General features: G+C 34.4%; 1 protein-coding gene and 1 long non-coding RNA gene across 4 annotated transcripts; one reads left to right on the plus strand and one right to left on the minus strand.

Moving 5' to 3' along the window:
• Positions 1–340: 340 nt before the first annotated feature.
• On the plus strand, positions 341–6,732 carry LOC107802166 (uncharacterized). Of its 3 annotated transcripts, none has more exons than XR_001651780.2 (5): positions 341–504; positions 613–687; positions 1,550–1,904; positions 5,330–5,470; positions 6,062–6,200. It is a non-coding gene; the product is annotated as an uncharacterized LOC107802166 (long non-coding RNA). The 3 variants fall into 3 exon arrangements; XR_001651779.2 differs by having other exon boundaries at positions 342–504; positions 5,916–6,192; XR_012706501.1 differs by having other exon boundaries at positions 353–504; positions 1,550–3,669; positions 5,330–6,732.
• LOC107802165 (polygalacturonase At1g48100-like) lies at positions 2,719–6,528 on the minus strand. Its single transcript, XM_016625614.2, has 7 exons — positions 6,199–6,528; positions 5,305–5,436; positions 4,689–4,916; positions 4,555–4,602; positions 4,277–4,484; positions 3,453–3,643; positions 2,719–3,328 (listed from the first exon to the last, which is right to left on the minus strand). Exons 1-7 carry the CDS (start codon positions 6,526–6,528, stop codon positions 2,936–2,938), a joined length of 1,530 nt encoding a protein of 509 aa, XP_016481100.2. The 3' UTR covers positions 2,719–2,935.
• Positions 6,733–11,740: the final 5,008 nt, after the last annotated feature.

Consider the following 11,740-nt stretch of genomic DNA (forward strand, 5'->3'; position numbering starts at 1 on the left):
TTTGTAGAATCCTAATGCCTTTAAATAAGGCAATGCCTAGCTTGGGGTCGGGGGGTTTTTTTTTTTTTTTTTTTTTTTTAGGTATAACGCTCTTTTAAAGGGCGTTATACCCATTTGAATTATTATTATGTCAGTTAAATGCAAAAGACTTATTGGTGGGCCCACAAAACAGGTATAACGCTCTTTAAAAAAGCGCTATACATATAACGCCTTTAATAACAACGTTACAGATGCATAACATTTTTTTAAAGAGCGCTATACCTCAATGTTCAAAACGTTAGTTAATATATAGCGCTCTTTAAAAGACTGTTATACACAAATAAGTCACTCCTTTTTTTTCTTATTTCCGTCAAAAATAACCACATTTAGGTTGTGGATTCTTCTTGAAAACGGCTTTATTCAATGAAAAATGCTTAAATTACTAATGTACGAAGAGTACTACTGGAAAATTGGGTACGGTGACTGCGATATCTCTGCCTAGGGTTCAACCAACGGAATGCTGGGGTAATTTTCTCATCTCTTTTCTCCATTCTTTGTCATTTTGGACTCAAATTAATGTACTTCACTTTTTATCGTTGGCTAATAATACTTACCTTTTAAAATACTCCATAGAGAGAGATAGTGGGAACTCAAAAGAGCAAGGGCATAATTTCTAAAAGCAAAAACAAAGCAAATCATGTTGCAGTGGTAAGAGACTCTGCAGTTACTTTCATGCCGACACCTTTTCTTATGCTTTCCTTTTATCTTTTTTTTGATGGTTTAATTCTTCTCCCACAAATTTTAGTAATTTAGTTGCACATACAGCAATACTTTGGAAAATAAGACCTGGGATTTGTTTCCATGATCAAAAAGGCCCTTTATATAATGATTTTATAAATTGATAATTTGACAAGTAAAAGTCCAAATTGTCCTGAATGTGAGAAGTAAGTCTTAAGTGTGAAGACTAGAAAGCTTGTAGCTCATCTAGCCACATTTTTCTACTCTATTTTGCTACATCTCCCTTTTTGTTAATTTTACTTAGGTAAGTCCTAAAACCCTTGATTTAAATTCTAAAGCAGAAAAAGGGAGTGTAAATATGCACGCGACTGACGCGTTGAGTCTTCCATAATTTCTAGTTTTTATTCAATAATTTGAATGGCAGATCTAATTTTTTAATTGGTTACGGATACAGTCAAGGAGACGAGGCTTAAGGCAGTATTACAAATGATGTAGTTGAAAATGATTCCTAGCTTCATGTGATCATACATATGATGGAGGGAGAGTACGTATAACATATTTGTTGCCCAATTATTTGCTTTGCTAACTTTGATGGGATCTGAATTTTCTCAAGAATATCTCATGACAGCTAATAATAAAGTTATACCATCAATTCTTAAGATGATGATTTTGATGCTAGTCCAATAATTATGCTTAAGGTGATGCACCTTATTTGATTCCAGTTTGTTAGTTAACTACCTTAATCCATGGTATTGGTGTGCTATAATTTATTTTCTTGGTAACTTGTGGGTTTGAGATTTTAGTTAACTGCTAGATTTTGTCTGGTCTCCAGGTCCTGGTTTTATGAATTTATAAAGCTTTTTGCTGGGATCAACCATTGGTTCTTTAACGAAGATGTGCATTTGAGATTTCAATTGTCCTGTCGGAGATTTTTGTGCATCGAAATGTGACCAGCTGTAGCTGTTGAAAAGAGTATGCTGCATATGTGCTAATGTCTGTGGTTTGTTAACATTCTTGAAAACATAGAGATGCTGAGGTCCACCAGACTTTCCTCACTAAGTGTCTTATAGAAACATATGTTGATCGCAAGTATTATACTTGCTTTTTCTGGCTTCATGAATTAAACCTCAAAAAGAAGAAGAAGAATACACATCAATTACCTCTTTTTCCAGGTCTATCTTCAAAAGGTATCAGTCTCTATTTAACTTTTAAGAGCTTGTGGCCAGAAGAATTCATCAGTAGCCGTTTGGATGTGGTCTTAACCATAATTTAGGGGGAAAATGTGTGTTGATGAAAAGTGATTCATATGTGTGGTGCGCTAATGATGATTTGATTGTTGTAAAGGTTGTGAAAAGTTGTCTGTGAACAAAAAGATAAAAGACTTCACATCAGATATACACTTTATCAGTTTGCACACTATAACCAGATCCTGAATGCATGATGGCATTGTTGATTGCATGCCGTATGTTTTTTTTTTCCCACTGGATGTGATGGGGTTTAGGTATATCCCTAGCTCCAAAATATCAAAAGGCAGTATGTGATAATGATGAAGGGGATGTAATACACAATATCATTTTGAAGTTATTGAATTAGACAGATTCTAAATTGCTTGGAAACCGAACTGCATAAACCATATGTGTGAGTTTCATTTCTGCTTCCCTACACTTACTTCGGAGGTCCGCTGTTGGACTTATTCATCTAACTTTTCTTTTGTTATTTACACTGGTTTCAAAAATTTCTGCCATTTGTCAACATATTTTACTTTTTTTTTTTTTTTAAAAACTTTCGAAGGTTATAATTCTTTACATGGTTGCAAAGTATCCTAAGTTCTTTTCATTTGGTCGTCTAACAGAACATCCTTTTTGAAGTGTAACAGATAAAATATCCTGAGTAGTAAATCCTTGTGCTTTAGGTCGTCATTGGTATTGTCCGGAATGTTGATTTTTCTATAGAGTACTCATTTCAGTTAGACTCATATAAGCTGACAATCTGTGAAGTGCCTTTTCACTTTACTATAGAAATCCTTACTATTAAAAATAATTCAATACCAGCTCACACAGTAATCCTACTAAAAAGAAAAAAATTCTATACTCTTATAATGCATTAAGAATATGCAATCATTCTTTATATGGTGTAATAGGGGTCAGCAAAACTATGCCAGCCACACAAAAGAAAACACCAAAATATATATATAAATATAGGTAATAGTCTTACTATACTAGCATTGATCATGATCTCCCTGAATTCTGTTGCTCGATGGTTTGCCGACTTGTAAACAATCAATTGGCGGTAGAGTAGGAGTATACAACTCCCCGAACGTCTGCCAACAATATGGATCATACATGTGGTAACGCTCTTGTATTGGCTTTAGTTGGATATCCGTCAAGGTCACGTCTTGACATGGCATACTGTCACTGCATGCTAAATGCACTGGTTTTACTGTATATGTTCCTCTAATTCTTTCAAAGTTGATTCCTGATAAAGCCACTGCAGACGTCTGGTTCTTACATTTGCTCTTGTCGCAATAGAACTGATCAATTACAATTGGTAGTTGGACTTCTGAAACTTGAATGTTTGAGAAAAACACTCCTTGTACTGACCCTGACCCTCCCTGCAGTAGTAGAATCGAACATTAATGTTGGTTGTAGAAAACACTTGAACTCAAATTCCTGAAATCTGGTTAGTAAAAAATGTTTACTGGATGTTGAGACAACTAAACATTTGCCTGGCCATACCTGCCACGTCTTAATCCTGACACCATTCATTGTGTTTTGCATAACAACATCTTTGACCGTAATGTTTGAAACACAAGCCTTTGTGTTGTCTTTCCCCAGACTTCCAATGCTGATTCCATGTCCTGGTCCACAATTTATGTTGTGTACATACACATTGGTGCATCCAGTTTGTATGGAGACACAGTCATCTCCTGTACAAATTAAAAATAGTTTGTCGGTAAGTATATTTAGCGTGTACTAACATTTAAATTAAAGAACTATTATGTGCTTGGCTTGTTTGATGTTCATATTGTCTATGCTATCATAAAGTTCTCATCTAGGTTTGGATCTTCTTTTGAGCATTTTTGGCATCTATAGATAAATAATGCAATAGGACTGAAATAAATGATAAAGATGCAATAGAACTGAAATAATTGACAAAAGACAAATTTCCTATGTGTGGGGTTACAAGTCTCACCCTATATTGAACTTGCTCTTTTACTATCTGGACAAGATCAGTTTTTGCAGGTAGGGTCTTAAAGCTTGTGGTGCTCAAAGTATAAATAACAGATAGGCAGTTGCTAGGTGTTGAAATGTTAGTGGTTAAAATTCAAGAATGTGGTCCTTATGGAATTATCAAAGTGGATAATATTCTGGCATCTTCTCTCATTTATCAGTTATGTTAGTTGTAAAAAATTTCACTCAATGGTGAGAGAATTCTTTTACACATAGGGGTGATTGAGCTCTTAATTTTTGAAGAAATAGTTGCCTCAAGCCTTTTGGACTGGTTTGTAGTATTTAGTTGAACTGGTTGATATAAAAACTAAATTCAATGTAGGAATTACCACAAGCAATGTTGGAACTGCGGATTAGCACGTCTTTGGAGTTCTGTAAATGGATTCCATCTGTATTAGGACTATCACCAGGAGATGAGACAGTGAAATTGTATACTGTTACCCCTATGCAGTTGTCAAATTTGAGATGGCATTGTTGACTATTCTGAATTGTGATGCCTGTTACAGTAACATTAAAACTCCCATAGAATCGAAGTGCCTGCATTTTAACACATTAGTTTAGTATCAAATGAACATTTAAATGGCTCAGAATTTGAAGTGGTCCTTACCGTTGGCTTAATGCTTGGCATTTTTCCACCACCAAGTGAGCTATTTAGCTGCCACACAAATTTTGGAAAGAGTATTAGAAAGAAACAGAGATCGGAAACTCTGTTTAATGGATAAGAAATTGTGAGATAATTACAGGAATTGGAGGATATCTCAATGATGTCTTGTTTAATGGAATGATTAGTTTTAATTCGTCATCTAGAGGATCATCATATGGGGTATCTTGCCACCAAACTGCACCTCTCCCATCAATTAACCCGCTTCCTTTAACTGTAATCCCAACCAATTTGGTAAATTCAAGCCATTGCATAAGACCTGAACCCCAAGATTTGGCATCTACTGGAGCAATTATTGTTCCATCAAGCTGCAAAACAGAGCATTTTCATCACTAATGCTTCAAATTTAATACTACACAAAGTCCCTAATCTGCAATTTCAAGACTGACACACATAATGGTTCTTGAATGCTGCCTGATGTATTTTAATTAATATCAAAATTATGATTTAAAATCGTGTAATTCGCGAGGACAGAGCATAGAGGTAATTTTGTATATGCATTTGCAAAAGAGGACAGAATTATAGACCTTTTGATAAGCCTCCAGTTTTAGACTATATTATATGGACTTGTTCACAGATATGTATGCAATTATTTTTTAAATAATCTGTAGTGTACTTGAAATATGTCAAGGTAGACTAAAGATCTAAGTAACATAGGTTTTTGCATATATGCAGATAATCTATATCTTTACTAACCTGAAAAACAATGTTGTGCTGACAGTATGGACCTGAGAATGAAATTGGTCCTACAAGGAATACATATTGTGACGGAACGACAATCGTCGAAGCTTCCACTTTACAAGCAGCTGCCCATGCAGCCTGAAATGCCTGTGGTTACAACACAAGAATTAAAGATTTCATGGTTAGTAATGTAAATATATGCATTTTTACCTTATTTTTTTGTTTCTCTTGATTTGATTACTTGTTATATAAATTTTCATAACATATTCAGTTGTAAGTTAGTGTGAACTATCCCTAACGAGAATCATTTGAGTGGGAGCCACCTCATTTCTCAATGACACTGCCTGCAATATTGTCTTATCTTATTTGTTGTATTAGTTTTTTCCTATTATATATATGTTACAGTTACACCCAAAGATTGTTCAATAGTAATAAAGCAAGGAATTGTCACAGTTACCTACCTTTTTGTCCTGTAAACATGAAATTATTTATGTGAATTCCCAGGACTCTTTCATCAACTTTATTTACAATGTCTAATTGCTGACCCGTGAGACCCTCTTATTGAACTGGAAACTTTTTCTTTCTTGAACGTGATAAAGAACAAACTAATAAGTGCCAATTTGCAGCATCTACGAGCTGACATAATAGGAATTGCAAAAAATTTAGCCTATAGTTTGTTGCTAAATTGGAGTGTGGTAGAGAGCCAATTCTAGGCCTCTAAGCAGAAACCAAAAGTATTCATGACTGAAACCCGACAATTGCCTAATACCAGATACTTTATTCACTCACTACACTTGGTGCAATTAGTCACTCTACTAGTAGATAAAGCTCAATGGACAATGATGATACGTGAAAGTTAGCCTGGAACTTTCTAGCTAGTGTCATGGCAGGTGAAAATTGGGAGTTTACCTTAGTGTCATCAGTCTTGCCATCTCCAGTGGCACCGAAACTTCTTACATCGAAGATGGTGGACGAAGGCACATCGTCGTAGCCTTTTCTTGGCGGGTTCGTTGGCATACTTGGTGGAGACGAGTGTTTTGGCTTCGACTTGCTCCCATTATTATGATGGTGATTGCTACCATGAGACTTTTCTTTCTTCTTGTACAAAGAAGCAGAGGAAGTTGTTGTTTGTCTCCAATGCCTGCCTCTTCTTGCATAACAAGTCTCTACATTTGATGACCAAACAAGAAATGCTACTATGAACATAAATGTGAAGCTCCTAAAACTAAATCCTCCCATTTTTGTCTTCAAAGGATGTTGGAAGAGAGAAGCAATGTAGGGAGGAGAGTGCCCTTTGTTTTAACTTAGCCAACAGAGGAGCTTCTGCTGGTTTATATAGGAAGGAATATGCAACTGTACATGCATACGCAAAGTTTTTGTGCTAGGCATTTATGTCATTCATTCTTGGTCCCCTATCTCTTTTATTAATTAACTTCCTTTTCTTGATGTGATTTTGTTTGGCTGAATTTTTTTTTTGTTACCCTTTCACATCCACCCTCTTTGGCATATGGAGTAAAAAAAAGAAAACTGTTGTTTTATGGCCATGCAAAATAATGTAGCATTATCTGTTAAGTTTTGCCATTTACATAAACATCTAAAAGGGAATTGCAAAATTTAATTTAGATATGCCATTATATTGTTCACCAGTCACATTTAGGATTTTGTTTTCTTGTGTTTAAGCACGTAAGGCATTTCCTTTTTCTTGTGTGTACCTTGTGTCTTTTCATGAGAAATGATTAGAAAATAATGTTATGAGTTGGTATTATTACTAGTACTAGTATGATAGTAGCAATTATATTGTTAAGGTTAGTACTATTGTTGTTTTTACCAGAATAACTATTTATTCTTGTTTCTTCTTTTTCATTATAAAAGCCAAAAAGACGCACGTGATTGGGTATATAAGTGGTCAAGGGCACTGATTATAACAGCTCTTTAGGATCACATGCAACGTTCACGGGCTTAAGTTTTTGTACACCTTTGTCTTCCCTAGCAACAGTCCCTCCCCTGAATCCCTCCTATAGCCTTAGCCTCCTCTTCTTCTTTCTTTCTTCTCACTTTATCAATCAATTAATTAACTATACTCCGACTTCGATTTCAAATTAGTTATATGAATTACTCTGTATTAAATTTGTTCATCAACTATTGACGTATCACTTGATACGTACAGATGATTTTTGTTTTTCCGTCGGACCATTTTCTTGATCTTCGATTGAGCAATGAACACGAGTAGATCGGCAGTTAGGGAAGAGAAGATCGGCTATTCACAAATTAAGAAAAAAATGAACTTCATAAGCAGAGGCGGGCAATGAGTACGTGCAATATAATAAGTAAAAGGGCACTCAGGCACTAGATATATATATATTAAACTTAGCCACAAGAACAAAAGATAAGCGAGTCAAGTGATAATCTTTAGCTCCTACTGATTTATCATTAATTTGTAAGTGTATGAAGGAAAAATACATGAATTCCTTATATGCATAGTTGGTAAATGAGATCATATATGATTGTGGCCTGGAGGGAAAATACAACGCCCATGGTTTTGTGCTAAGGTTTTATATGTGAATCAGTAGTAGTATAAGGTTTGTGTACAGTACTAAATATGATAGTATACACTTAGCGAATTGTCCAAACTGACTATAATTTAGTCCACAAAATATCAGTGTACGTAAAAAAGGATCACATGCTTTAGCTCTTTATGGAATGGTGGGTTTAGAATAAACTGTGGGGGCTGTAGTGTAGGGTCTGGAATTCATGAACGTCACAATAGAATGTAGGTATTTCTGCACTTTTTATGTGAACAGAAACTGCCCTGATTGTGACCAAAGAATTATTACCATGATCAAAGGGTAGGTTTGAGTTTTCAATAACATTAAACTCTAAATTCTTATTTTTCACTTTTTTCATGATTGTCCAACTAAACTTTTTCTCTACTTCTTTTCTTACCTTTGCATGAGTTCTTGCTTCTTTCAAAACATATGCGGAGCCAGGATATTAACTCTATGAGATATAAATTCTAGGATAGTTACATCAGTAATTGAGTTTTAAATTTAATTTATATATATATTTAATAAATTTCTTAATACAAATATAATATTTAGACTAAAATTATTGAGTATGGTCGAACTTGTAGCTCAACTTCTAGCTCTACCCCTGCCTGTCTTCAATGTCCGTAAAAGGACCAAAACTTGTAACCTTGCTATTATTCTCCTTTAAGATTTACAAAAAATGTAGGAGGCGTATAGGAGCGGGTAAGCTATCAATAAGTATGGATTTGTAGTTTGAAAAAGAATGTCAGTAAATTGTTAAGAGTCAGAGTGTAATATTAAAGTATTTATATCGTGTGTATAAAACCTTACAAAAATTTGAAAAAATTATGCTAGATGTATTTGTTTTATATTGTTTGGTTATATGTTTGTGTTTGCTTATATCTATATCTTATAGTATATCATTTTTTTTTCTCACACATATATGTGAAGGTAGGAGGAACTTGTATGTCCACATCACCCTACCTGTTAAGTTAAGACATACAGATAGGCAGTATTTAGAACCACACCTCAATTTACCACCCAACAAGTTTTGTCTTTTGCACTTTGACCTCTCTTATCCGTCATTTTCTTACAACAAGCACCAACCCTCTCGCATCTCTTTCTATCTACCTGGAGGCTGAACATTACACATTGCAATGGGTGATACATGACACTTGGTTTTCATGTGAATTTGTTCCCAAAAATACTTGACCATTTTTTTTTAATAAAAAAGAAGCATTTATTAATACATCTCTTTCAAATTCGTTATTACTGCACAAATTAGTAGAGTGGTAATTAAGTAAGAATTATATATGTCTAATAGAAACATATACAAAGAATAATCTAGACTGATATGGACCAAAATTGGGGTAATGTTTTAAAGTCTATTGTCACATTTTACATGAAAAAGGGGATCGGAAGAAAAGAACCTAAAAAATCAAAAAGGGGAATAAAAGAACCTAAAGAAAATATTTTAAAATTTGTGGTGTAAAACAAGTCATAGATATGTATTTATAACTATAAATTATCTCATTAAGGATAAAATGACAACTTTAAAGTTGTTTCTGGATATAAAATATTGTTCTTCTTAGAACAAATTTAAAAAAAATAGTGTTAGCATAAATTAGGATAGAAAGAGTATGATTTATGAAAATACAAAGATTTAAAAAAAAAAAAAAGGATAGAGAGAGGGAGAGAGATCCCCATATTTAAAAGAAAAGAAAAGAATGTCCAACTAAAAGCCTACTAAATTTTACAACTAGATGCACGTGATCGATCATACATCCATTCAAAATACCCTTTTGTAATCAATAATTAGATCCCATTTATGGCCCCATGATTTTTCCCTGTTTCATATACATTATATATTTGGGGAGATTTTATTATTCTGTAAAGGTCATCTGACAGGAATTAATACTTAAATTAAAGTCATTTCCCTCTTTCTTCACGTAATTAATAACTGTGGAAGCTGGAAATCCACCTGTATTAACGTCCAAATGACAATAGATTATATATTTGAATCTGTACAAATAATTCTATATATTAATAATCTAAGAACAGACAATATTATTTAAAGACCTGCTTTGCTAAATAACTTAAAGACTCGCTCTGTTAAAAAAAAAAAGAAAGAAAATCAAGAGCCTTTTTCCCAATGAGTGTTTAATATCAACAATTTATTGTGTGTTCAGGTACTCAATTTAAAATATGTCTTGAATCGAATATCTAAATAAAATGTACCGACAAGTTTAAGGGTTTTCTTTGATCTGTCATGATGATGATTACTCTGACGTTTTCATTTGTTAAAAGTCAATTGTTGGATGAATAAAATAAAGGAAAATAATCCGATTTTCTTTTCCAATTGAATGAGTAAAAATGGGATATTTGGAAAAGCAAAGAAGAGATTTGATGAGTAGCAAGTAGGACCTTAATAAGCCGTCTTTTAGTGGAAGCTGGCTCGTGAACTTTATTTTGATACCTCCCGTGAACTCCATGCAACAGCAACATTATAATTCAGCTAGCCTAGCTGGGGAATTTTAGTATATATATGATTGGCTTTCATTAATTGCACCCTTCTTTTCTCTTCCTTTTTGTATGCAATATTAATGCAATTGACATATGGCGGCCAAGCATTACTTTTTCGATACATACCTTATCCTATACCTGTTAATCGGGCCGGCCTGACCCGTTTACAACCCGGTTCGATCTGGGTCAGCTCGATTACTGTAGCGTTTGGGGACGGGCTGGGACGGGTTGGGCGGGGAGCGGGTTTTAGATGAAAATTTTTTGGATACCGGTTATACCTGTTAATCGGGCTGGGCTGGCCCGTTTACAACCCGGTTCGACTCGGTTCAGTCCGGTACTATAGCGTTTGGGGACGGGATGGGACGGGTTGGGCGGGGAGCGGGATTTAGACGAAAAGTTTTTGGATACCGGTGCACCGGAACCCGCTTAGCCCGGTAACCCGTTAACGGATTTTTAACGGACCACAACCCGGTCCATCCCGGTTTCCGTTACAATTTGTTTTTTTTTTAATTTTCTGGACCGTTGCCAACAGTCAAATTCAAAAATGACCGTTGGCCAACGACCCTTTTTGCATAAATGGCCATTTCGACCTACCCCTTAAGAAAATAGTTTCCCCCCTAATATTTGATAAATTATAATTTTAACCTTTTAAAAACTATAAATAGCCCCCTTCTTCATTTTTCCTCACAATTCACTCTCTTACTACTCTAATTCTCTCTCAATTCTCTCTTGATAATATTGATTATTGTTCTTAAATTCTCAATTACTTATAATTTCAAGTTTCATCAAATATTTAGTTTAGCCATTATAAAATTATTATTATTAAATATCAAGTATTCAAGTGAAGTGTGGTATCAAGTATCAACTATCAAGTATCGGTCTATCAATTGAAGTTTGATTTTTAATATCAAATTTAGTGCGGCATCCGGAATCCCGGTACACTCGTTCCATCTCTTTCTCTTCTTTGGTGTACACTTATTTTATTATTTAGAATTATTAATTTAATTTCTTAATTTAATTTACATAATGGATATATTTAGAGCAGCCAAAAAAGCGTGCACTAGTAGAGGTGGTGGTAAGAAAACTTCTATAAAATCAAGATATGGTACTAGTTTTTCTAGTAGCTTTACACATATTTCTGAAAGTTCACCTGAAAATTTAAATGTAGATTATGAGCGACTTCAAGAAAATTATGGTATAGATGATGATTTAGATGATAATTTAGATGATATTCAATCACGTAATAATCTTGAAACACCACCAGCTACACCTGGTAGTCAAACTCAAAATATTAGGAGTGGAGGTCGTGGTAATACAAGTAGGCCTCCCCTCCCTATTAAGAGGAATCAGAGATTAAGAAGTAAGTGTTGGAATTTTTTTGAAAAACTAGAAGACGATAAACA

The sequence above is a fragment of the Nicotiana tabacum genome, chromosome 24 (assembly GCF_000715075.1).
Source record: "Nicotiana tabacum cultivar K326 chromosome 24, ASM71507v2, whole genome shotgun sequence".
In the NCBI taxonomy this organism is placed as follows: Eukaryota; Viridiplantae; Streptophyta; class Magnoliopsida; order Solanales; family Solanaceae; genus Nicotiana; species Nicotiana tabacum.